At 48.5% G+C, this 27,252-nt stretch overlaps 1 long non-coding RNA gene, 2 pseudogenes and 1 gene segment (V, D, J or C); 1 reads left to right on the plus strand and 3 right to left on the minus strand.

Annotated features, from left to right (window-relative positions):
* Nucleotides 1-8,392, minus strand: part of LOC133057980 (immunoglobulin lambda variable 8-61-like) — an 85,312-nt gene extending 76,920 nt beyond the window's left edge. The window contains 1 exon segment of the V gene segment in view: nt 8,332-8,392. Within this exon segment, the coding sequence occupies nt 8,332-8,377 (46 nt within the window).
* Nucleotides 853-1,785, minus strand: LOC133056305 (uncharacterized). The gene is made up of 2 exons (XR_009692784.1): nt 1,557-1,785; nt 853-1,345 (listed from the first exon to the last, which is right to left on the minus strand). It is a non-coding gene; the product is annotated as an uncharacterized LOC133056305 (long non-coding RNA).
* A 4,090-nt stretch (nt 8,393-12,482) lies between the features above and the next one.
* Nucleotides 12,483-13,365, minus strand: LOC133057982 (probable non-functional immunoglobulin lambda variable 5-48; annotated as a pseudogene).
* A 372-nt stretch (nt 13,366-13,737) lies between these two features.
* On the plus strand, nt 13,738-15,686 carry LOC133057983 (adenylosuccinate synthetase isozyme 2-like; annotated as a pseudogene).
* Nucleotides 15,687-27,252: the final 11,566 nt, after the last annotated feature.

A 27,252-nucleotide genomic window follows, 5' to 3' on the forward strand; every position in this document is an offset into this window, starting at 1 on the left:
ACCTAACCCAGCACTGCTGAGGTCACCGTCAGGCTCAGGGCAGTGATGGGTCCCACCCTGGAGTAGAGGGCAAACTTCCATCAGAAATCCCCATCACACGGGAATTCCTTGTGGCTGTGGTTAGTGATGGGCTGTGTGACACTGATGACCAGCCTGCTCATCAGGATGGGGTCCAAAGTGATCCAGAAGGGCGTGTGGACCCACCAGCAGCCAGAGAGCAGGTCCTGACCTCTCAGTGTCCCTCACCTCTGTCCTGGTCACAAAGGCAGGGCTTTGCCTGGAATCCCTGGTCATCATTGCCATGGGGATCCCGTGTCCCCACTGCTCCCTCTGCAGGAGATGGTGCTCTCGGATCTGCGCTCATCAGGGGCATCAGAGGCAGAGGGACACGGGCACATCCTGGGGAGCCCCTGCTCCTGACAGTCCATAGACCTCCCCAACTCTGAAGTAGGAAATGCTCTGATGGCGTGAAGAAGAGCGGAGGGGAGGGGAGGACACAGCCAGCACCTTGGGTCAGGAGAACCACTCCCGGGGTTCCCTGCATCCTGCGATGTATCACTGGTGCCCCTCACTCCTCAGGGTCTCTGCTCTGACCTTTCAGGAGCACAGTGCATGCCCTGGGGGCAATCCGCCTGCTGGGATCGTCCACAGACTCTGCTGAAGGCACATCTGGGAAAGCCTCCTGCTCCTGATCTCAGGGGAGGGAGCTCAGCTCCACGGCTCTCTTGTTCACATGGATGATCAGGGTGCACTTCAGTGGTATCAGAATCTGTTTACATTTTCTGAGACTTCAGCAAAACTGACTGAACAATTGGGAGTAGACTTATTATGAACCAGAACGTATCTCAGGAATTAATTGATTCTGGGGCATTTATTGGAAATTTGACAGTTCTGAGAACAAGCCCCTGACAGGCTGAGGTTCTCGTCCCGGTTTCCATCTGCCTGTGTCACTCTGAGAAGCCCTGTTGTACCAGCCTGCACGGTCAGAGTCAGCCTCGTCCTCAGGCTCCAACATAGTGACCAGCAGGAGCCCGGCGTCGTACGAGGCACCTTTGGATCCAGAAAACCCGCGGCGGACCCCGGAGCCTGGTTCTTCCTGGAGTCTGAGTGGTAGGACAGGAGGACTGAGGAGGCCTCGCTGGCTTCTGCTGGTCCCAGTATAGAGCACAGCGGCAACAGTGATGTCCCTGCTGAGGTTGCAGGGAGCCACAGCGTCACCTGGGGTCTGGGGGTCAGGGGTCTCCCCACACACGTACCATGACACACCCTGATGGTGTCAACAGTCCAGGGCATCAGGTCTGCGGTGTGGACGCCCACACCAACCAGCTCTAGGGGCTTAGGTGTCCTGTGTGAGAGAAACCAAGAATAACCAGGGGCAGAATTCATATACCTGCAACCTTATAGACGACAGCTAACAATACAGCCATTAAGTTGAGATTCTTCTAAATTATCAGTTGAAAATAATAGGAAAACACACTACTCAAGATCAGAAATTAAAATGATAGTGTTTGAACATGGTGGTTTGAACAAATTTGCTTTCCACTAAATGGTCTTACATGGATAGAAGGACTGGGAAGAGCAGCCTAGGGCGTTGGGGTGAAAACCTTGGCAGTAAGGTGTGAAGTACGGCCAAACATTCGTGTTCCCACTGTGGGAAATGAAACACAATTTATGTCCATTTCAGAGCTGCTGCTACACTCTGCTTTGGCAGAGATGTTCCAGCCCCGGGAGGCCCATGTCTGGAGGAGAGCAGGTTTTTGTCTCACTTCCCCCCTGGCCTGGAACACTGTGCCATTGTAACTACTACCGTCAGCAGATGCACAGTAATAATCCGCCTCGTCCTCAGCCTGGAGCGAACTGATGGTCAGGGTGGCCGTGTTCCCAGACCTGGAGCCGGAGAATCGGTCGGGGACCCCCGAGACTCGACTGGTTGCACCATAGATGAGCTGTCTGGGGGCCGATCCTGGGAGCTGTTGGAACCAGCCCACATAATTACCACGACCAACGTTGCTGCTGCTTCCAGAGCAGATGATGCTGACCCTCTGGCCCGGGGACCCGGACACAGAGGACGGCTGAGTCAGCACAGCCTGAGCCCAGGATCCTGGAACGGAGAGAGACAGAGATGGTGACTCGGGGGTCCATCACGAGAGCAGGGAGCAGGGCCCGTGAGTCTTCACAAGACCCTTCCCCTGTCCCCCCTTCCAGTCACCTGTGCAGAGAGCGACCAGGGTGAGGAGCAGAGGGCACCAGGCCATGGTGGACATGGTCAGGGCGTCCTGCCTTCTGTGGCCCCACAGCTGAGCAGAGCGTCCCCACACCGCTCCTTCCCCTCTTCATACTCTGAGAGGGGGAGGGGCCTTTCATGCAAATAACCGTCCTCCCCGCCAACTCCCACAATGCTCTGGTGACCTCTGGGACCTGGGTCAGCTTCCCGTGCCTTGGGGAGGCCAGTTGTGGTCAGATGTGGGGTTGTGTGGGGCTTGGGGGTGGGAGGTCACAGCGGGAACCCTGAGCAGAAAGCACCAGGAAGTACCAGGGGACTGGTCTCTGCTCTCACAGGTCTAGACACTCAAGAAAGGCCTCTGATCGCCCTCTGGTGTCCTGGCACAAACACACATCCTGACCTGGGGATCAGAGCTCTTAAGAGGCAACTTTCCCCAAAGTGGTTTTGAAATTACACCCTTCAGGCTGTGTCTGGATGGGAAACAACAGTTAACTGTACCTTACCCTCTAGTGCATGTGAGTGTTACACAGTGGATGTCTGACTTTGAGATTTTAAATGAACCAAATGTGTTCATGGGTTAGTAAAAGTCTAAGGTCATCACTTAAAATAGATGCCTAAATTTAACTGAAGAAGATATTGTTGTTAAATCACTAAGATGGGTCCAACTCTGGCTCTGTTTTAATTTTGCATTGCCATGGTACTGTTTCTAAAACATAATTTTCCTTGTAGCCTGTGTTCTTTAAACAAGATAATTGTAAAGACTTTCTGACACATATGGCATCTCCACCGAGGGACTTTTACGTCGCAGCAGGACGTTCTATCTGTGAAAACAGGGTAGACTGAGTTATCAAAGCCATGGGTGGGTCTCAGATCTGAGATGAGGGACAGAACACGACACGGCAGGTTGTTGTTGTCAGGACACTCGGACGTGACCATAGGGAGCAAAGCTGACTTAGACATGGTCCAGTAGCAGCAGCCGTGATCGCCCCTGGGGCAGAGCCCCAGGAGAGCGTCTGCTTTCCCAGCCGAGGGCCCCAACAGCTTCTCTGCTCACTGTGCATAAAATCAATCCCACAGCAGTTGAGCACAGACACTCATCAGCCAGGAATCATTTCCCAGGTCAGCACCAGGGTATCTCTCCCCACCTGATTCCTCACTCGATGGCACACAGGACAGAGTGTGAGGTTTCAGAGAATAAATCAGCCACACGAGGGATTCAAAATCCCCTGGGACACAAGGGGAACCTGGGGGAGGAGCACAGAGGGGAAAGCTGGGGTCACACCTGAGAGCCAGAGCCCTGAGGCTTCACGGGAAGAAGTTATAGAGGTTCAAGGAGGGGCCGAGGAAGTTAGTGTAAAGTTCAGGAAGATTTGGAAACATGTCCATGATCTTCTGATAGAGTGAACTGGGTCATCACCATGGAGGTCAACACTGTAGGTCTGTAGAAAGAGAGAGGCCCAGGATGGGGAGGAAAGTCATGAATGAGGGGAGCGGGAGGGCAGGCTCTTAGCAAAGAGATGAGGAGGAGCAGGAGCAGGCTGAGGAGAGCTGGCGGGGTGCAGGGGGTGGGCTCCGGGGGCTCCTCCCCTCCTCTGTTTCTGAGAAGAGGGTGGGGACTGATGACCACCTCACCCCTTCACCCTCCAATTCTGGGTGCTCGGCTCCATGTGCAGCCTCACTCCCAGGAGGAGGCCTGGGGGTCGCGGCTCAGAGTTTGTCCCCTGAGAGGAAGCACCTGCTGTCACGCCCAACTCGGGCCACTGAGCCCGCTGCAGGGCCAGGTCAAGGGACTACGTGGGTGCGTTGAGGTGTTGCCAGTTCTGAGCTGATACACAACGCCCCCTGGTGACGAACTCTGGAACGTTCATGGTGTTGAAAGTGTGAGCAAGGTGCTGCTCCTTTGCTTGGTTCTCAATCCTGTCTGACTCGTGTGACCCCATGGACTGTAGCCCAGGAGGCTCGTCTGTCCATGGGATTCTGCAGGCAAGAACATTGCCGTGGGTTGCTGTTTCTTGCTCCAGAGGATCTTCCCAACGCAGGGACAGAACCCACATCTCCTATGTCCTTTGCATTGGTAGGCAGGTTCTTTACCCCTTGTGACACCTGGGAAGCCTTGTGAGGAAGGTGGGCTACCTTTTTTCCAGTCACCAAATACCTTACTAATGAACAAATAAATGAGTTAAATAATAAATATTACATGTCTTTGATAGTATACAGAGAACTTTTTTATTTTCACCCATTGTATTTTCAGGTTATTCTGACAAGCTTGTTCTCATGATTCTTTTTTTCCCCTTCCATTTATATCCTTTTCCTTGGACCCAAGAGTTTCTGTATTTGCTCACCAGATAGATTTGGTGATTTATCCCTAAAAATATCTCTCACCTGATTTCAACATCTGAGGCATCTCAGCATTGATGTCAATGCTGTCTCACTTCCCTTCAATATTTAGTTTCCTGGTTCTTGATGGAAGGGACAATTTTTACTGGATCCTGGACTGTGTGGAAATTACTTGAACAAACTCTGAATTCCTTTTCCTTTTCCTTTAAAAAGAGATCCTTCTGTGGCAGAAGGACAGGGATGTGCGATCACTGCCCACTGACCCAGCAAGGGCGGCACTGACCACCTGCTCTGTGCTGCTGACTCTGACCTGGGAACCGGGGGCAACTCCTGTCAGCAGCTCCTTCATCCAGGGGTGTGTGACCACCCCTTGTGAGATGCTGCCCTGGGGAGGGGAGTCGAGCTGAGGGGGCAGATGTGCTGAGTCAGGGGACACTCAGTCCCCCGGGTTCTGTGCTCTCAGGAACTCCAGGAAGGGAGGGGCAAACACCTTGCCCTGGGAGCCCCATGGCTGTGGGGGAAGCCGAATTTTGTCTCTTTCCACTCTGGCCTGAAGCACTGTGGAAACTTTCAAGCCATCAGCCCATGAGATACAGTAATAATCAGTGTCGTCCTCAGCCTGAACCGAAGTGGTCAGAGAGGCCAACTTGCCAGACTTGGAGCTGGGACCCCTGAGGGTCGTTTGCCTTTTTCATATATCAGAAGTGTGGGTGCAGATCCTGGGAGCTGTTGGTTCCAGCTCACGTAATGATCCCAGTGTTTCTCCTGTTTCTAGTACAAGAGATGGTGATCCTCTAGCCAAAGTCCTGTACACAGAGGGCGGCTGAGTCAGCAGCCTGGGCCCAGGATCCTGGAAGGGGGAGAGACAGAGATGGTGACTGAGGGCTTCAGGAAGGAGAGGAGGGAAAAGGCTCTTCTCAGGGCCCTTCTGCTGTCCCCCCACCCAGTCACCTGTGCAGAGTGTGACCAGGGTGAGGAGCAGAGGGGCCCAGGCCATGGTGGACATGGTCAGGGCGTCCTGCCTTCTGTGGCCCCACAGCTGAGCACAGCGTCCCCACACCGCTCCTTCCCCTCTTCATACTCTGAGAGGGGGAGGATCCTTTCATGCAAATGACCCCACCATTCCCCGCCCCCCTCTCCTCCCTGCAGCTCTCTGACCCCTCCCTGGGCTCTGGATCAGTCCCTGTTTCTGAGGGTGCCCAGGGGGTGGGCAGGAGCGAGGCTGTGGGGGCCTCAGGGGTGGGAGGTCACAGCTGGGAACCCTGAGCTGAAGCCACCATGCAGTGCCAGGACACTGGGCCCAGCTCTCACCCCCCAACCCTCAAGAATGGCCCCCGAGCGCCCTGGTGTCCAGCCCAGATACACATCCTATGACCTGCTGATCAGAGCCCCTCAGGGACAGATCCTGCTCCCTGCTCTGTGCACTGTCCCTTCCTTAGGGCCAAAATCCACCATTGTGTCCCCCATGACCTCAGGGCTACCTTTGGTCTCCCCTCAGACCCTTCAGCACGAGTCTGTCCATGGCGTCCTGGCTGTTTAAGGGGTCAGGACTGAGAGGGCGTCTGGAGGACATCTCATGGGGCGGGTTGTATAATAAAGAGGAGCCCGGGATTGGGTAGCAAAGTCATGAATCATAAGGGGAGGGGAGGAGCCGTTAGGAAAGATTTGATGAGCCAGAGGAGGCAGGGGGAGCTGAGGGATGCAGGGGGCTCGGCTCTGGGGGCTCCTCCCCTCTCTGCTCCTGGGAAAGGGGGTAGGGTCTGATGAACACGACGCCATCTAATTCTGGGTCCTCAGTCCTGTTTGAAGCTTCATTCCCAGAGCTTGAGGGATCGGGTCTCTAAGTCTGTCTCCTGAGAGGAAGCACCTGCTGAGACCTCCAACTCAGACCAGTGAGCCCGGGGACCAGCCCAGGTCAGGGGACCATCTGGTGTGTTCAGGTTCCGCCAGTTCTGAGGGCGTGCACGGCGCCCCCTGGTGACGCACTCGGGGAATGTCCACGGTGGGAAAATGAGAGGAAGGAAGGAGCTGCCCTTTGATCTCCCAACTAATAGCCCATCAGTGAGGGGTGTGTATCCCCCGCCCACTGACTCAGCAACCGGGTGCCCTGACCCCATTACTCTGTGTCTGACGCTGAACTGGGGCAACTCCTGCCAGCAACTCCTTCCACCCAGGGTTTGAGACCGGTCCTCGTTGGGCTGCTGCCCTCAGGGAGAGGAGCCTGGCTGAGGGCACTACCATGCTGTACAGCCTGATGCTCACCTCCCTGGACTCCGAGGACTTGGGGGCCCCAGGGAGGGAGGGGATGATTGCAGTGCCAACCACCGGGCCCCATCTCGTATTTGGCACTGATGACCCAGGTGGGGTCAAGGCCCAGGTTTCCTGGCCCCACAGTCAACAGCAGAGGGGACAGGGGTGGACTCGAGCCTGCTTTACCCCTCACTCAGTCTTCCCTTGTTGCTGCTCCATCTCCCCACGCACGGTTTATGGGGCCGGGGCCTGGGGGGCGTTCCACCTGCTGAGGAGCCCAGCCATGACCTGGCATCCGGGCACCCAGGGAGTCAGCGGAGGGTGTGGGGATTTTTGGAGCCAGTTCTGAGTAAGGTTCTTCCAGGAGTATAAGTCCTCCCATGAGACTCGAGGTGTGTCCTTAGACAGCACAGGCTTGGGGAAATTCCTCCCAACTTCCAGTCTTATGTTTAAATAAAGACACAGATTTCCCCATGGCTTCAGATATGATTTGCGTTTCTGGGGTTTTGGATTTTGACCGTGAACTGGGAGTGAATGTGTTATGGGGAATTAACAAGTCTGGACTGAATCGTAAGACAATTCTCAGGGGTTATTTTATAATAAAAGACATACATCTGGAACTTTGATGTTCCTAAATATTTGCGGGGGAGTGATTTCATGTTAATCACAGATTTCTGCCACCAACAAAAGGCTGTGATTCAGGAGCTCTAGTTGGGAAATTGCATTTCTACAAAATTCCACTGGTGGTGACTCTTCAGGCAAATGGAATATTAATTTATCTGCAAGATAACGTTCACGATGCTGGATATCTCTTAGTGTGATTTGAATGACAAGAGTCCTATTGGCAGTGGTGGGGTCTGAGTGTCCCTGTGGAGCTAAGCATCCTTCCCAACAACATGTGCAGAGAGGGGTCCTCTGGACAGAGGGACACACCTGGGGAGAGCTGGGAGGAGACGCGGGGCCATGAAGCAGTGGACAGGAGACGGGGCCCAGCGCCTCCATCCCCACGGGGATCCTGACCCGACCCACCCTCTCTCTGCCTCTCCTGCCACTGAGGGCTGAGCCCTCTGAGCACAAGGGCAGGTTTTGGTAGCACTTCCCCACGGGCTTACATCACCACGATATTGTAACTACTAGTTCCCAGACCACAGTAATAGTCAGCATCATCCTCAGAATGGGCCTCCATGATGGTGAGGGCAGCTTTGTTCCCAGACATGGAGCCAGAGAAGCGAGCAGGGACCCCAGAATATTGGCTGTTTGTGCTGTAGATAAGCAATCGGGGAGCCTGGGCTGGGGTCTGCTGGTACCAGCCGGGGTAGTTATTGGTAGTGACTGACCCAGAGCTGAGGCCACAGATCAGGGTGACTGTCCCTCCTGGAGACACTGACAGAGACAGTTCCTGGACCAGAGTCTGAGCATCTACCCCTAAGAGCAACAAGAGAGAGACAGGGGTTCTTACGGAGACAGGGATCCTGAGACCCTGCTTGGAGGTTCCCCAAGGATGCAACTCAGACCCTGACCTGAGCCGTAAGCCAGCAGCCCGAGCAGAAGCACCGTCCAGGCCATGGTGGGGACCCTCCCGGGACGCGGCCTTCTCTGCCTCCTGGGCTGGAGGTGGGGTCCTGGGCCTTTTCATGCCTCCAGCCCGTCAGGGGGAGGAGGGGCCTCATGCAAATCACTTCCCGCCTCTCCCTGCCCAGGTCACCTGAGGTCCCGTGACATGTTCGTCATGAAGGAGGCACACTCTGGACTTCGCACAGACCTGGGACAGCACATGGAGGAGATGTGAGTGATGGAAAAGTATCTTTTACCAAATATTCCCCATGACCCTGGTGACCTGGGTCCTCCAGCTCCTCCCTGGAGAGTCTGAGGCTGAAGGAGGAGACGGGGAGTCCTCACCTGCCCACAGTCTCGTCCACCCCACAGCTCCCCCCATCCCTGGGACATTTCTTCTTTCCTCAGTGAAACCCCTGCTTGTGCTCCCTGCAGGGTCTTAGCAGTCACTCTTCCTGCAGCAGAGAGCCCACCGGGAAATCACAACCCATGTGGGATGTGAGGGGACAAGCATCTCCCCTGACTCAGCTCCGGTCTCTGTCCCAGGAGCAGCAGTGGGGGAGCAGGCCTGAGGTACTCTCACATGTCGAGTTGCATGGCCAGGCTTGGGGTGACAGACCCCTTTTTTTAAGAAGCTTCTATCCTAAGGAATTAATTTTACTTCAGGTTTTGAGGGGACTGTTCACAGCATCACTATGAAATTGTGACATCCTGGGCAATATCAGATCTAACAGTTCAGGAAAACATGTGTCTCATGATGGAAAATAAAAGTAACAGTGTGTGAACACCTCGGTGCAAACATGAAACATTTAAAATTTCCTTCATTTGACTTTCTGCTGTGGAGGGTGTAAGAAGATTAAGCAAGAGCATAAACTCTCCGAAATAATTGGGGAAGATGAGGAACAAAATTGGTGCTTATCTCAGTGTGAGATAAAGCTTTTATTTGGTATTCATGTTTTATTCCCTGATAAATGAGCTATTTATTAAAATTCACATGATTATTTTATTTTCTCTATACGCTGCTGCTGCTAATTTGCTTCTGTCGTGTCCGACTCTGTGCGACCCCAGAGACGGCAGCCCACCAGGCTCCCCCGTCCCTGGGATTCTCCAGGCAAGAATATTGGAGTGGGTTGCCATTTCCTTCTCCAATGCCTGAAAGTGAAAAGTGAAAGTGAAGTTGCTCAGTCGTGTCCGACTCTTAGCAACCCCATGGACTGCAGCCTACCAGGCTCCTCCATCCATGGGATTTTCCAGGCAAGAGTACTGGAGTGGGTTGCCACTGCCTTCTCCGCTATACATGCTAGAGAGAGTCAACTCATATCAGAGAAATATTTGTCTTGAATCTTTTTCCTATTATGAAAATATTTGCTGATACAGTTGGATTAAATGGGTATTTTATATTTATCAAATTCTTTAATTGAAGAGAAATATTAAAAAACATGGAAAAGAAATTATTAGGGAGGTAAAAACAAAGTATCAGTTTCCACATATGTCACTAGACAACATTGAAAAATGAGAAACAATACAGCAAAATAAGAAAGAAATAATTGAAATATGGCAGAGTTTATTGAGGCAAGTTCATTTCTGTTGTGCGATGTTCATTGCTCTTGGCTTAGACATCAGATCACCTCCAGGACGAGACAGAGGAGCAGGAACTGAGCAGCAAGCCTGTGGCTCTGAACTGAGAACTGCCGCGTCCCCTGGGGGCCCAGGTGCAGGAACGTCACCCTCCAGTGACGACCCTGCTGCCCGCGTGGGTAAGAGCCAGGGGAGGGAATGCCAGCCACCTGGCCAGGACCCTGAGCTCTCAGGACCAGGCCCACAGCGCCCCCTGCTGGGCTCAGACCTCCTCCTCCCCCACTTCACTCCACAGCCTCCTGGAAGGGCTTTCTCACACTTGCAGGAGGGTCTTCCTGATGTCACCGCCCAGGGCAGCAGAATGAGTCCCCTCCGTGTAGTTTGTGGTTGGTCATTGATCTCTCCAGGTCACTAATGATCTGCAGACTCATATGGAACGCTAATGTAATTTCAGATTCTCTGATGTCTCAGTTTGCGCTGCCTGGCTCCTGGGGTCACTACCAGAGCACAACCACCTCGAAACAAATTCAAGGCTTCAAAGTCCCAGAGTGTCCATGGGTAATACCTGATGGTGATTCTGTCACGATTCTCCCAGGTTGAAACGTGGTTGATGTTGTGTTTGCAGGGTCTCCAGGAGGCGTCCCAGCCCCAAGTGCCCATCTCTCTTCTTATTTCTGTCTTTGCTGAGAGAATATGACGTTCTTAGGGAAAACATGTCATTTTCTTGATTATGTCCAGATCCTGACAGTGTTTATTTGTGACTCCAATATATGTGAGATGTTTTTAGTCTGGTTTCATAACCTTTCTGTTTAAAATGCTTGATGTAAGAGATTATGGCTATAAATAGGAATCTCATCCTTTTTAGGGTTTCCTCCTGCATTGCTGGACTTAGAAACCCTTATGACCTGTTACCTGATCTTCAGTGGATACAGTCCAAGTTCATGTGTTAGACTCCATAGAATTAATAGGGGTGGGTTTACATGGTCTGTGTTGAAAAGAGTGATATTTATCCAATATCATCTCAAATAAAGAACCAGGGAGTGTGATTGGGAGAGGTCATGAGGGAAAAGAGGAGAAAATGAGCAAGTGATGAATCTGAGAGCCACGTCCTAATGGGGAGGGTCTTCCAGTACCTGGAGATGACGAGCTTCTCAGGATACAGTCCCCAGAGAAAGGGAGGCACCCAGCTTCCCTAAGTGTCAGGGTTCAGGGCAGAGCGCAAAGCCGGGAGCAGGAGCGGGATGTGCAGTGGTGGGACAGCATCCCCCCCAAGGTCTCCAGGGCACAGATGCTGGACTTCTGCTTCTTCATCATCCTGCCAAGTACCTGTGAGGGACCCTGTGTATCTGGGCACAGCAGGATTCTGTTTGTATTTGGAAACAGAGAGGAAATGATTTATTATCAACGACCCCATAAAGATGGACCAGGATGAGTCTCAAGTTCGGTTCTGGTTCATCACACATGGATGATCAGGGAGCATTTCAGCAGTATCAGGAACTATTTTTGTTTAGTTTTGCTTTTCCCTGAGACTTCACATAAATTGAATGCATAGTTGGGAGTAGATTCATCATGAAACAGAAGGTTTTTCAAGTGTAGTAGGTATTTATGCAAGGTGTGTGACACTTGAAAATTCTCCAAGAAGATGGCAGGCTGTTTCTTGTCGCACTTCCCCAGCTGCCTGTTCCCTGTCCTCCCTTCAGGACCAGGAAGGACGGAGCCCAGCCCCACGGCTGCAGGTCTGCAGGCCCAGGAGGCCCAGGGCAGGCGGGCCACAACCCCATCTTCCTGCGCCCCCATCACAGTGAGGCCACGGGCCCTGATGGTCCAGGTCTCTGCAACAGGAGGACCATGAGTGACTGTCCAGATTGATTTCAGAAAAAATAAAGAAGTGGGACGTGGGACCTGGAAAAAATGTTTCTACAGTTGAGGTGCCATCAGATAATTCATAGACAGAGAACCTGAGGCAGAAGAAAGCATAGCCTGTCTTGAGAGGCAGCCAGGGCCTTCTCTGCTGACCCCTCAGGACTCAGCTGGTGTGAGGGCTCAGTTCATTCTGAAGGAAGAAAAATCCCCATATCTTCTCCATCCAGTTACTAGGAGCCTGGAGGACCATGAGTTTTAGAAGATGCCGACCTGTTAGCAGCACCGTGGAAAGGAGGAGGGAGTAGGGAGCAGGAGCCAGAGCTCCTGTCAGCATCTGAGCTGAGGACCTGTCCCTGCAGCCCGGGACCCACACTCTGTGGGACGAGAGGATGGAGATGAGGAGGAGCAGGGCTGCGCTGGAGCGTTTCTGCTGAAGACACAGCACCTGCTCTGGGGAATTTACTCCAGAGGCTGAGGGAGGGGCAGGTGGGCTCTGTAGTCAGATGTGTGGGTTCCTGGGATGCCTGCGCTGTCTCGGGTCACAGCACGATCCTGTGTCTCCTCCCTCCCTTCACAGAGGTCTCTGTGCAGAGAAGCTTTCCTTGGAAACCCCTCTATGGAAACTGCTCACTGAAACCAGGCTCAGAGCCAAAGTCCGTGGCCCAGGGGGTTTGTCTCACTTCATCATCCGAGCCACTGGGGAACCTACAGCACAGTAACAGTCAGCCTCGGCCTCGGGCTGCAGCCCAGAGACGAGCAGGAGCCCTGCACTGGCCAAGGCGTCTTTGGATCCAGAGAAGCGGCTGGGACCCCAGAGCCCTGGTGCTTTGGGGAGTCTGAGTTGTAGGACAGGAGGTACCGGGGAGGACTCCCTGGCTTTTGCTGGTACCAGGTTCTAGGCAAGCTGCCAACACTGTAGCCGCTGCTCAGGGTGCAGGAGTCTGGCTGATGCTCCCGGAGACGCGGACAGGGAGGCTGGCTGGGTCAGCACAGGCTGGGAGATGGAGCCTGCAGACACAGACACGGGGGCGATGGGGCAGGAGCTGCGGGAAAGGTTCCCGGAGTCTGCGCCCTGGGGGCTGAGGCAGGCCGGGGACCGAGCCCTGGTGCGCGGGGCCGTCACAACCTGTGCAGAGAGAGGGGAGCTCGAGCAGGAGAGGAGTCCAGGCCACGGTGCCCACAGGACCCTGGTCCCCACAGTGGGCTGGGCTGCCCCAGGCCTCCTGTTCTCCCCCAGACTCTGAGAGGAGGGACTGAGATGCAAATGGGGTCCACCCAGGGCCCACCCAGCCCCACCTTGACCCTGGGGCTGGAGCTCAGCTCCCGACCCAGACTGTAGGCGAGGGAGGGGCTCCCCCCTTGGCAGCCCCTGGAGGAAGGCCCTGCTGAGACCGAGCTGGTCCCTGCTCAGGTGTCCCTGCAGCCAGAGAGGACGCACTGCTGAGTCCCTCCAGGAGCACAGGCCCCGCCCCCAGCCCAGGTTTTGGAGTGAGTGGTGCTCCCTAAGCAGCTGTGTAAGGACCCCAGCACAGTCCCACATCACCCCCTGCTGGTAACATGTGGAGAAATTTTTGCAGAAAAAGGAAATGAAATTCTAAGTTCTCTAAGAAAGTACAACATTTGTTCTAGTAGAGACAATAAGTAAACAGATGAAGATGCTTAGAAGAAACAGAATATTTTGTCATGGAATTATTCCACAAAAAGACATAATGGATCCTTATTTAGTGTAAATATCTAACAAATTTCAGGAGTTATATGCTTCCCATACATTTGATTTGTATTTTTTTAAGCATTGAAAAAAATGCAAAATTTGTGGTTCTTTGAGAAAGCCCTTAAAGTGTTTTACATACAACCCATAAACATAACAGGGAAATTTATAGGACTTCCCTTGTTTTCCTGTGTTTCAGGATCTGCCTGTTGATGAAAGGGACATGGTTTCAGTATCAGGTTCAGGAAGCTCCCACATTCTGCAGAGCAACTCAGCAGGAAAGCAGAACTGCTGAAGCTCCCTGTCCCAAGCAGGTGCTCTGCAACAAGAGAATCCACCTCAGTGAGAAGCCAGCTGAGTGAAATGAAGAGCGGCCGTGCCGCCCCACAGCAGGAGCAAGGAAGGCCCAGCAGAGCCATCAATCAATCAATCAATCAATCAATCAAGTTTAAAGAAACAACCAGACAACCAAACCAGGAAAAGGGAATACTACAAACCACTATCATTAAATATTGATTCAAATACTCTACACAAAATGAAAAATTAGAAAGTTAGACAAATTCTAATATCAGGTTAAGAAATTGACTGTGTTACCAATGTTCTTTTTTCAAATATATGTTATATTTTATACTAGACTCTCAAACTTAAATTTACAGAGGAATCCAGTTCACACACTCCCAGCCGCCCCCGACCCCGTCAGGCTCTTCTCGTGTCTCTGGACCCAGGGCGTTTGCCGACACCAACCTGGGGGCATCCTCCTTGTCCAAGGCGACTGAGGCCGCCCCAGGGAGCAGCCTGGAGGGAACCTGGTGACCCTGGTGCTCGGTGGGCAGCGGGTCAGTGAAGCCAAGGGGAAGGTGGGGGATCTGCTAGTGCAGGACACCAACGCTCTGTGCCACTGCCAGGGAGGAAATAACGCTGGCCTGAACAGTTGTTGTAGATTCTGTGGAGGGTGATTTTCGTCTTTTACCCAGTGGAATACTTACCCAGTGGAATAATTCCGGCTCCCAGTGGAGCCTGAATATTACTGCATTCATTGGAAATGATGTGGTAATTCATCTAGCTGGATTGTTTGAAAAGCAGAAAAAAAACATTCAACAAGGGAAAGATCTGGAAGGCTGGAACAAAGGCTTCTCATACCTGCCAGAGCTCATATTGTGCTTGATTTTCATCAAACAGCTGGTGGTATCCAGGAACAACAGAGAGGAGAACAAGCAGGAAAAAATTGGGGTACCACAAAAATGGCATGTGCCCCGTTCATTCTTCCAAAGAGGACGAGAGTGGACTTAGGATTTGTGATCTTGTTTCTGACTTTGATGGCTTTTGTGAGCAGTTCCAAGGTCTGGCTAACCACTATAAATCTCTATACCCCACTTTGGAAATAGACACTGAAGATGAATTCCAAAAATTCAAGGGTTATATGGAAGGGATGAAACCAACTGCAAGATATATGGAGTTTATTTCCTATATGAGGCTTCCCATGGACCATCAAAGAAAATCTTGGTAGAAGGTGCAAATGCAGAACTGCTAGATACTGATTTTGAAATTTCTCCTTTTATAACCTCTTTGAACTGTACAGTTGAAGGTTTTTAACTGGCTTGGGTATGCCCCCTTAAAATACTGGAGAAGTGTATGGAGTTGTGAAAGCTTATACAACTAGAGTTGGGATTGGTCCCTTTCCTACAGAGAAAGACAATGAAATTGGAGAATTATTACAAACAGGGGATAGAGAGTTTGGTGTAACTACAGGAAGGGAAAGAAGATCAGTCTGGTTGGAGCTTGTTTTGATTAAATATGCTCATATGATTAATGGATTTACTGCATTGGTACCCCAAAATTTTGATATTTTGGACATATTTATGGAAATCAGAGTTGAAGTTGCATACAAGTTAGATGATAAGATTGTAACTCATTTCCCAGTAAACCAACAACCCTTAAATAAATGAACTTAAATGTAAGACCCTCCAGAATGGAACACAGAGATATGAAATGCAAGGACATTTAAGGAACTACCTATTAATGCCCAGAATTGTTCGATTTATTAAAGATGAAGTTCAGATTCCATTTAAAATGATTTGCTTAGATAAATCCAGAGTCTATGATTTAACTCTTTTAAGGATTTCCAGTGATACAAGAAGCATTCCTGGAGAGGTGGGGAAAGGGCTTTCTTAAGTATTTCATTTATGGTCTAAGAATTCCAAGAATAAAGACATTGAAGTGAGGTTTAGCCCCTACAGTTGTTTGCAATCTTTCAAGATGGATGGCTGGTGTGGAGATACATTTTGGCAATTTGCAGTGTCAGCTGCCTTAGCAGCCATGATTGCCAAATCATTTGTTGTCCCTCCTGCTTATGGTGCCATATTTTCTTTTAATTTTAGTAATAATACAATCAATGGTGTTTGAAATCAGATAGAACGATCTCTGTTCATTTCCAAGGCAAACCATTCAATATCACAGTAATCCAAGTCTATGCCCTGACCAGTAATGCTGAAGAAGCTGAAGTTGAATGGTTCTATGAAGACCTAGAAGACCGTCTAGAACTAACACCCAGAAAAGATGTCTTTTTCAATATAGAGGACTGGAATGCAAAAGTGGGAAGTCAAGAAATACCTGAAGTAACAGGCAAATTTGGCCTTGGAGTACAGAATGAAGCAAAGAAAGCCTAATGGAATTTTGCCAAGAGAATGCACTGGTCATAGCAAACACCCTCTTCCAACAGCACAAGAGAAACCTCCACACATGGTCATCACCAGATGGTCAATATCAAAATCAGATTGATTATATTCTTTGCGGCTAAAGATGGAGAAGTTCTATACAGTCAGCAAAAACAAGACCAGAAGCTGACTGTGGCTCAAATCATGAACTCCTGATTGCCAAATTCAGAGTTAAATGGAAGAAAGTAGGGAAAACCACGAGACCATTCAGTTATGACGAAAGTGACAAATAGATTCAAGGGATTAGATCTGATAGACAGAGTGCCTGAAGAACTATGGATGGAGGTTTGTGACCTTATACAGGAGGCAGGGATCAAGACCATCCTCAAGAAAAAGTAATGCAAAAAGGCAAATGGTTGTCTGAGGAGGCCTTACAAACAGCTGTGAAAAGAAGAGAAGCAAGAGGCAAAGCAGAAAAGGAAAGATATACCCATTTGAATGCAGAGTTCCAAAGAACAGCAAAGAGAGATAAGAAAGCCTTCCTCAGTGATCAATGTAAAGAAATAGAGGAAAACAATAGAATGGGAAAGACTAGAGATCTCTTCAAGAAAATTAGAGATACCAAGGGAATATTTCATCCAAACATGGGCACAATAAAGGACAGAAATATTATGGACCTAACAGAAGCAGAAGATATTAAGAAGAGCTGGCAAGAATACACAGAAGAACTGTACAAAAAAGATCCTCATGACCCAGATAATCACGATGGTATGATGATTCACCTCGAGCCAGATCCTGGAATGTGAAGTCAAGTGAGCCTTAGGAAACTAGGGATTACTGAGGTGAAATGTGACAAAAACTACGGCGTTCAGAGGTAAAATCTGACAGAAACTAGGGGATTCTGAGGAAAAATCTGACAGAAACTTTGGGGTTCTGAGATGAAATCTAAGAAACAAGAGGGTTCTGAGGTAAAATCTGACAGAAACTAAGGGGTTCTGAATTAAAATCTGACAGAAACTCAAGGCGACTGGGTCTGAGGAAAAGTCAGACAGAATTAGGGATTACTGAGATCAAATCTGACAGAAACTAGGGGGTTCCGAGGTAGAACCTGAGAGAAACTAGGATTTCCTGAGGTGATAACTGACAGAAATTATGAGCTTCTGAGGCAAAATCTGACAGAAGTTAGGGGGTTCTGTGGTAAAATCTGACAGAAACTAGGGGGTTGTGTGGTAAAAATCTGACAGAAACAAAGGGGTTCTGTGGCAAAATCTGACAGAAACTAGGCAGTTCTGAGGGGAAATTTGACAGAAATTAAGGGATACTGAGGTAAAATTTAACAGAAACTATGGTCTTCTGAGGTAAAATCTGGCAAAAACGAGGGCATTCTGTGGTGAAATCTGAAAGAACTAGGGGGTTCTGAGGTAAAATATGACAGAAACTAGGGATTTCCGAGGTAAAATTTGACAGAAATGAAGGGGTTCTGAAGTAATATCTGACAGAAACTAGGGATTACTGAGGTGAAATGTGACAGAAATTAGGGGCTTCTGGGGTAAAATCCGATAGAAACTAGGGGCTCCCGAGGTAAAATCTGTAAGAAACTAGGTGGTGGTTGGGGGGTCGGTTCTGATGTTAACCTTGACAGAAACTAAGGGGTTCTGTGGTAAAATCTGACAGAAACTATGGGATTCTGATGTAAACTCTGAGTGAAACTAGGGGCATTCTGAGGTAAAATCTGACAGAAACTAAGGTGTTCTGTGGTAAAATCTGACAGAAACAAGGTGGTTCTGAGGGACAAATCTCACAGAAACTAGGGGGTTCTGAGGTAAAATTTGCCAGAAATGAAGGGGTTCTGAGGTAATATCTAACAGAAACTTGGGATTACTGAGGTGAACTGTGGCAGAAAATAAGGGCTTCTGAGGTGAAATCTGACAGAAACTAGGGGGTTCAGAGGTAAAATCTAACAGAAACTAGGGGGTTTTGAGGTAAAATTTGACAGAAAATAGGGACTCCTGAGGTAAAATCTGTGAGAAAATAGGGGGGTTGTGAGGTAAGACTTGACAGAAACTAAGGGGTTCTGTGGTAAAATCTGAGAGAAACTAGGTTCTCCTTAGGTAAATCTGACAGAATATAATGGGTTTTGTGGTAAAATCTGACATAAACTAGGGGCTTCTGACATAAAATCTGACAAAAACTAGGGTGTTCTGAGGTAAAATCTGGCAGAATTACATGCTCCAGAGGTAAAATCAGATAGAAACTAGATGATACTGAGGTATAGTCTGAGAGAAACTAAGGACTCTTTTGGTAAAATCTGACAGAAACTAGGGGGTTCTTAGGTAAAATCTGACAGAAATCAGGGGATATGGAGGTAAAATGTTACAGAAACTGGAAGCTTCTGAGGTAAAAACTAGGCAGAAACTAGGGGGTACTAAGGTAAAATGTGACAGAAACTAGGGGCTTCTGATGGAAAATCTGACAGAAGTCAGGGGCTTCTAGGGTAAAATCTGACAGAAACTAGGTTGGTTCTGTGGTAAAATCTGACAGAAACTAGGGGCTCCTGAGGTAAAATCTGTGAGAAACCAGGGGGATTCTGGGGTAAACACTGACAGAAACTGAGGGGTTCTGTGGTAAAATCTGACAGAAACTAGGTTTTCCTTAGGTAAATCTCACATAGTATAGGGGCCTCTGAGGAGGAGAAGGGGACGACAGAGGATGAGATGGTTGGATGATATCATTGACTCAATGGGCATGAGTTTGAGCAAGCTTCAGGAGTTGGTGATGGACAAGGAAGCCTGGCATGATGCAGTCCATGGGATCGCAAAATGTCAGACAGGACTGAGTGACTAAACTGAACTGAGGTTAAAATCTGACAGAAACTAAGAGGTTCTGTGGTAAAATCTGACAGAAATCAGATGACTCTGTGGTAAAATCAGACAGAAACTAGGTGGTTCTGAGGTAAAATCTGATAGAATTACAGGCTCCAGAGGTAAGATCTGATAGAAACTAAGCGATACTGAGCTATAATCTGAGAGAAACTAGGGACTCCTTTGGTATAATCTGACAGAAACTAGGGGGTTCTGACATAAAATCTGAGAGAATCTAGGGAGTCTCTGAAGTAAAATCTGGCAGAAACTAAGGGATTCTGTAGTAAAATCTTACAGAAACTAGGTTCTCCTTAGGTAAAATCTGACAGAAACTAGGTGGTTCCGTGGTAAAATCAGACAGAAATTAGGGGGTTTTGAGGTAAAATCTGATAGAAACTAGGTGGTTCTGAAGTAAACTTTGACAGAATTACAGGCTCCGGAGGTAAAATCTGATAGAAACGAGGCAATACTTAAGTATAGTCTGACAGAAACTAGGGACCCCTTAGGTAAAATCTGACAGAATTCTGAAGTGAAATTGACAGAAACTGGTCAATGTTTGTCTGAGGTAAAATCAGACAGAAAGTGGGATTCTGTTGTAAAATCTGACAGAAACTAGGGGGTCTGAGGTAATATCTGACAGAAACTGGGAAGTTCTGAGGTACAGTCTGACAGAAACTAGGATGTTCTCAGGTAAAATCTGAGAGAGTGAAGCGGTTCTGAAGTAAAATCTGAAAGAAACCAGGGATTCAGAGAGAAAATCTAACAGAAACTAGGAGATTTTGAGTGAAAATCTGACAAAAAGATGGAGGTTCTGAAGCAAAATTTCAGAACATATGAGGTTCTTAGGTAAATTACAGAAACTAGGAGATTCTGAGGTTAAATCTGATGAAAACTAGGAAGTTCTGATTGAAAAACTGACAGAAAGAAGGAGGTTCTCAGCTAAAATCTTAGAGGACATCCAGAGTCTTCCTGTGACCCCAAAAGGTACAGGCCTACCAGGAAGCCACACTGCTGAGGACAGAGACCTCATGCCCCTCCCTCTATGTCTGAAGTAAATTCATCATAGCAAGTGCCGTATCTAAACTAATGATCCCAGCGTTACTGAGTCGAAGCCCGCTCTGCTCATCACATGACAGGCCAATGAATTGGAGGAGATGTGTTGTGGCAAGGAATATGACTTTATTCAGAATGCTGGCTCACTGAGGTGACATATTAAGTCTCAAAATAACCAACTCCTAGAGGTCAGAAGGCCAGGTTCGTTTATATTACCAGAGAGTGACGTGGTGTAGAAATACAGTCAAAAGGCTGAATAGAGAGGGATAGGCTATGAGGAGGCAAAGTAAATAGGGCCACCAGTCTTTAAAACATCTTAATGAAGGGCCAGCCTTTGTAAGGAATGTGTTAATCTCTTCTCTTCACAGGTGAGCGAGGTCAGATTATGTCTCATAATAAAGACACTTCAGTTTAGCAATCAGGCAAAGGAGTAGGGACTTCTGATTGTCACTTTTCAGTCAATAAATCCTGTCTAATTCTTTGAGAATCCAGCACACCTGGACCAAAGACTGCAGCATGCCAGCTTCCCTGTCCATAGCCAACTCACGGAGCTTGCTCAAACTCATGTCCTTCAAGTCAGTGAGGATATCAAACCATCTCATCCTCTGTCATCCCCTTCTCCTCCTGCCCTCAATCTTTCCCAGCATCGGGATCTTTTCCAATGAGTTGACTCTTTGCATCAGGTGGCCAAAGTATTGGAGATTCAGCTTCAGCATCAGTCCTTCCAATGAATATTCAGGATTGCTTTCCTTTAGGATTGACTGGTTTGATCTCTTTGGTGTCCAAGGGACCCTCAAGAGTCTTCTCCAGCACCACAGTTCAAAAACATTAATTCTTTGGCCCTCAAACTTCTTTATGGCCCAAATCTCAGATGTCTACATGACTACTGGAAGAACCATAGCTTTGTCTATGGGAACCTTTGTCAGCAGGTGATGTCTCTGCTTTTTAATATGCTGTCTAGCTTGGTCGTAGCTTTTCTTCCAAGGAGCAAGCTTCTTTTACTTTCCTGGCTGCAGTCACTGTCCACAGTGAATTTGGAGCTTAAGAAAATAAAATCTGCTACTGTTTTCACTTTTCCCTCATCTGATTCCATAAAGTGATAGGATGAGATGCCATGATCTTCATTTTCTGAAAATTGAGTTTTAAACAAGCCTTTTTACTCTGCTCTTTCACTCTCATCAACAGGATCTTCACTTTCAGCCGTGAGGGTGGTATCATTTGCATATCTGAGGTTGTTGATATTTCTCCCAGCAGCTTTGATCGCAGTTTGTGATTCATTTAGCCCATGATGGGCCCGTCATTTCCATGATGTACTCTGCATATACATTAAATAAGCAAGGTGACAATATACAGCCTTGACGTACTTTTTTGCCCAATTTCGAACCAGTTCTTTGTTCCATATCCAGTTCTAACTGTTGCTTCTTGTCCTGCATACAGGTTTCCCAGGAGGCAAGTAAGTTGACTGCTATCCCCATCTCTTTAGGAATTTCTCACAATTTAGTTTAAATAAATCACAATTTAGTTTATTGCGATTCACACAGTCAAAAGTTTTAGCCGAAGAATTTATGCTTTTGAACTGTGGTGCTGGAGAAGACTCCTGAGTGTCCCTTGGACTGCAAGGAGATCCAACCAGTCCATCCTAAAGGAGATGTTCATTGGAAGGACTGATGCTGAAGCTGAAACTCCAATACCATGGCCACCTGATGCAAAGAGCTGACTGATTTGAAAAGACCCTAATGCTGGGAAAGATTGAGGGCGGGAGGAGTAGGAGATGACAGAGGATGAGATGGTTGGATGGCATCACCGACTCAATGGACATGGGTTTGGGTGGACTTCGGGAGTTGGTGATGGACAGGGAGGCCTGGTGTGCTGCAGCTCATAGGGTTGCAGAGAGTCGGACACGACTGAGTGACTGAACTGAATGAAGCAGAAGTAGATGTTTTTCTGGAATTATCTTGCTTTTTCTATAATCCAACAAATGTTGACAATTGGATCAGTGATTCGTGTGCTTTTTCTAAATCCAGCTTATACATCTGGAGTTCTCAGTTCAAATATTGTTGAAGCCTAGTTTGAAGGATCTTGAGGATTTCCTTGCTAGCATGTGAAATGACCGCAATTGTACAGTAGCTCTTCCAAATAAAACACAAATGTCAGTGAAAAAATATTCCCTTACTCACACCCTAAAATCCTCTTTAACTAAGTTTTGAAACCAGTAATGGTGCATGTTTTTCTACAGCCTCAGATCCACTCACAGTGAAGCTGACCACATGTTTTGGGCCTTGTGCAGGTCCTGGCTGTATCACTGACATTATTATGTTTAATCTGTCAACTAAAAAGGATGCACAGCTTGAGAGTTGCGAGTTAAGTTTTATTTAGTGCAAAATGAGGACTGCAGCCCAGGAGGCACCATCTCAGATAGCTCTGAGAGACTGCTCCAAAGCGGCAGTGGGGAAAGTCAGTATAAAAGGTTTGGGTGACAGGGGAGTGCAATACCATTAAGCACTCATTTTACAAAAGGTTTTTTGCTAGTCATGAGGATCTGATGTCACCATGAAAGGATTTAATGCTTCTCTAGATATGAATCAAAGCAAATTGGAAGTGGTCAAACAGAAAATGACAGCAGTGAACATAGACATTTTAGGAATCAGAGAACTAAAATGGACTGGAACGGGTGAATTTAACTCAGATGACCATTATATCTACTACTGTGGGCAAGAATCCCTTAGAAGAAATGGAGTACCCATCATAGTCAACAAAAGATTCCGAAATGTAATACTTGGATGCAATCTCAAAAATGACAGAATGATCTCTGTTCATTTCCAAGGCAAACCATTCAATATCACAGTAATCCAAGTCTATTCCCTGAGCAGTAATGCTGAAGAAGCTGAACTTGAATGGTTCTATGAAGATCTAGAAGACCTTCTAGAACTAACACCCAAAAGGATGCATGGGTGCAGCTGCAGCCAAGCTGTCCCCTCGCTGACAGCATGGTTAATGTTTCCAGCACAAGTGAGTGTGGCCATCTGTCCTAGGATGTAGTCACTGAATGTGGCTGAATCAACCCTGCCAGAGCCATGGTCATTGTGAGGGGCCAGAGAGGAGGCTGAGAGCAGGACCCACACCCTGTGCAAGAGAGGTGAGGAGCAGAATGGGGGCCTCATAGGTGACCTCATCCAGACCTCCCACCTCAGCCCCTGAGCTTCAGGACAGAGAGACACTGTGACTATCGTATGGGGACATGGACCTTCTCTTTCCTTTGAGACCCTGGGCTCCTGAATCTTCCCAGGGCCCTTCCCCTGTCTCCCCATCCAGTCACCTGTGCAGAGAGCGACCAGGGTGAGGAGCAGAGGGGACCAGGCCATGGTGGACACAGTCAGGGTGTCCTGCCTTCTGTGGCCCCACAGCTGAGCAGAGCGTCCCTAGCCCAGTCCTTCCCCTCTTCATACTCTGAGAGGGGGAGGGGCCTTTCATGCAAATGACTCCCCCCCTCCACCCACCCAGCTCTCTGATCCCTCCCTGGGCCCTGGTTCCTGCACCCCTCATGTGTTCCCTGTGACCTCAAGGCTGTCTGAGGGCTCACCTCAGACCACTCAGGCAATCTGTCCACAGCGCCCTAGTCTGCTCAGAGGTCAGGACTCAGGGGTTGTCTGGGACACAAATTTGTTTAAATCAGGATCCAGTCAGGGTCGTCCACGACAACCCCGTGGATGTAGCTCCCTGGCTGTGCAGGGCAATGGATTCTTTCCTCTTCTGTTAGAAGTTAACTAGTATGTCTTACACGCACACACACACACACACACACACACACACACACACACAACACTCAAGGTCCTTTCCAAGGGACAATGTCATTTTGTTCTTAAATATACTCCTTTACCCAATTGTACTGTTTTGCTGGTCTCCTCTTTTCTATCTGAGCTACATAAATTATATCCCAGCTTTCTCTCTGTATCTGCTTGGGAGTCAGAGGCTGTCTTCATTAGTCAGGCTTACTCTGCCCCCAGCTCCCAGGACACAGAGGAGAAGCACCGCCTGTGACCAGGCGCCTGTATCATACTCACTCTCCTGGTCTTCCCCTTCCATCCTAGGACAGGAGCCCAGAGTCATCAAGGAAATTGAGTGGCTGCATCTGGAGCCAGAGGAAAAATCGTGGATCCTGAGGGTTGGGGACCCGCAGACATCAGGGCTTGGGTTTTCTATGGGACCTGTTGGTGTCTGGGCACATCACATCCCCAGTTTTGTTACCCTTTCCAGGACAAGAGAACCTGATCGCTAAACTGGATAATGGGCCTAGCTGAGGCAGCACAGACTGTGCAAGGGACCCTGGTGGGGAACAGGTGGCACATCACTGCTGCAGAGCCTGACACTGACAAGAGCCCTGCGTGGTGATGGAACTAGTGTCCCTCCTTGTGACATCGGAGGATTCTGCCCTGTCACCTCTGCTCACACCCCCACCACCTTCTCAAGAGATAACACGTAGAAGGAAGCAACATCATCAATAATGAAGTGCTTTACAATCTGGCTAATCACTGCTGACATTTCACCTCAGCATGTCTTGTCAGAAAAAGTTTACCACTTGTTTGAATTTTCTTATACGTTCCTTGGTAAATTTTTACTGTTTTCCTACTGACATGGTCAAAGTGTATGCTATCTTTTATTTGGCTGGTACCAGAATACCTTACACTTTGAACTACTTATAAACTTATATAATTTTAAAATTATATACTGTTTTAAATAATTGTGATCCTGAATGTTTTTGAAGGAGTACATCAAGGCTGTATATTGTCACCCTGCTTATTTATCTTATATGCAGAGTATATCATGAGAAACGCTGGGCTGGAGGAAGCACAAGCTGGAATCAAGACTGCCGGGAGAAATATCAACAACCTAAGATATGCAGATGACACCACCCTTATGGCAGAAAGTGAAGAAAAACTAAAGAGCCTCTTGATGAAAGTGAAAGAGTAGAGTGGAAAAAGTTGACTTAAAGTTCAACATTCAAAAAACTAAGATCACGGCATCCGGTCCCACCACTTCATGGCAAATAGATGGGGGAACAGTGGAAACAGTGGCTGACTTTATTTTTCTTGCCTCCAAAATCATTGCCGATGGTGATTGCAGCCATGAAATTAAAAGACACTTACTCCTTGAAAGGAAAGTTATGACCAACCTAGATAGCATATTAAAAAGCAGAGACACTACTTTGTCAACAAAAGTCCATCTAGTCAAGGTTATGGCTTTTCCAGTGGTCATGTATGGATGTGAGAGTTGGAGTATAAAGAAAGCTGAGCGCCGAAGAATTGATGCTTTTGAACTATGGTGTTGGAGGAGACTCTTGAGAGTCCCTTGGACTGCAAGGAGATCCAACCAATCCTTCCTAAAGGAGATCAGTTCTGGGTGTTCATTGGAAGGACTGATGATGAAGCTGAAACTCCAGTACTTTGACCACCTGATGCAAAGATCTGACTCATTTGAAAAGACCCTGATGCTAGGAAAGATTGAAGGCAGGAGGAGAAGGGGATGACAGAGGATGAGATGGTTGGATGGCATCACCAACTCAAAGGACATGGGTGTGGGTGGACTCTGGCAATTGGTGATGGACAGGGAGACCTGGCGTGCTGCGGCTCATGGGGTCACAAAGAGTCAGACACAACTTAGCGACCGAACTGAACTGAACTAAGATGTCCCACTCTTGCAACCCAGGTGGTCTGCAACCCTCCGGGCTCCTCTGTCCAGGGGATTCTCCAGGCAAGAACACTGGAGGGGGTTGCCACTTTCTACTCCAGGAGATCTTCCAGACCCAAGAATCGAACCTGGGTCTCCTGCATTGCAGGCAGATTCCTGAATTGCAGGAAGATTCCTTTCCGACTGAGCTATGATGGAAGCCCCTCTTTGTTCTCGTAACTGTATTTTTTCCATTTATTTCCTTTTCCCTTTTCCCCAAAAGTGCTTGTACTTGCTCACCAAATAGATTTGATGGTTGTTCACTAAAAATATCTATCACTTGATTTCATCATCCGAGTCATCTCAGCATTGATGCCTCTGAGTCTCTTTACCCATCATTACTTATTTTTTTGGTTGTTGATATCAGTGATATTTTTTTTTACTAGATATTGGACTTTGGGGAGATTACATGAAGAAACTGTGATTCCAATTTCCTGTTCCTTTTATCTGGAGATTGTCCTGCAGCAGAAGGTAAGGGGTGTGTGTTCACTGACCGGTGACCCAGCAAGAGGGGCACTGACCCCAGTTCTCTGAGCTGCTGACTCTGACCTGGGAACACGGGGCAACAACTGTCAGCAGCTCCTTCCATCCGGGTGGGTGTGAAACCACGCTCTGCTGGGCTGCTGCCCTCAGGGAGGGGAGTCAGGCTGAGGGGGCTGCTATGCTGCAGTGGGTGGGCTCAGACCCTGGGCTCCCTGGCCTCAGTCACCAGAGAGGGAGCGGGTGACTGCAGGGCCAACCGCCTGTGCCCACCTGGTATTCAGCACTGTTGAGCCGGGGCGGGGGTCAGGCTCATGTCCTCACTGGCCCCACAGTCACAAGCAGGGGACAGGAGCGCAGACATGCCTGCCTTGTCCCTGGGGTTCTGCTCAGTCACCTGCAAATGGCAACTCGGACTTGGTGACTGAACAGATCTGCGTGCCAAGCAGATCCGCTCATTATCCTCAGTAGTAACGGGAACAAGGCTTTGAGGAGCTGCAGCTTCAAAACACAAGCTCACCAGGACTCAATGACACAGTGGATATAAAGTGGCATAAAGCAGAAGGTGACCTCAGAAACTTTTACTGTTTTTGGACTGAGGGAAATGTTAAATTATAAACATACATAGAAATAGGGTAGTACTAATATAAAGTATCTTAACAGACCCAAGATCAAGATTGATAAATACTAATAACTTTCAAAATTTGCTTTATTATTATTATTTGTAATTATCATCTCTGTGTTTAGCACCCAATTGTACTTGACCCAGAGTTGCCTACCTGAACCCCATCTGACCAGTCCAAGGTTACCAGACAAACATAGACCCTTCTCCCAGACAGGACATCCCTGGGGCTTATAGAATGCTTTCCAGGACCAAAATCAAAGGCCAGCCTCATGTCTAGTGATGAGAATGATTCTTTACACTGTAGTTAAATGTACGTCAGGGATTCCCATTTACATCCAGAG

The sequence above is a fragment of the Dama dama genome, chromosome 5 (genome assembly GCF_033118175.1).
Source record: "Dama dama isolate Ldn47 chromosome 5, ASM3311817v1, whole genome shotgun sequence".
In the NCBI taxonomy this organism is placed as follows: Eukaryota; Metazoa; Chordata; class Mammalia; order Artiodactyla; family Cervidae; genus Dama; species Dama dama.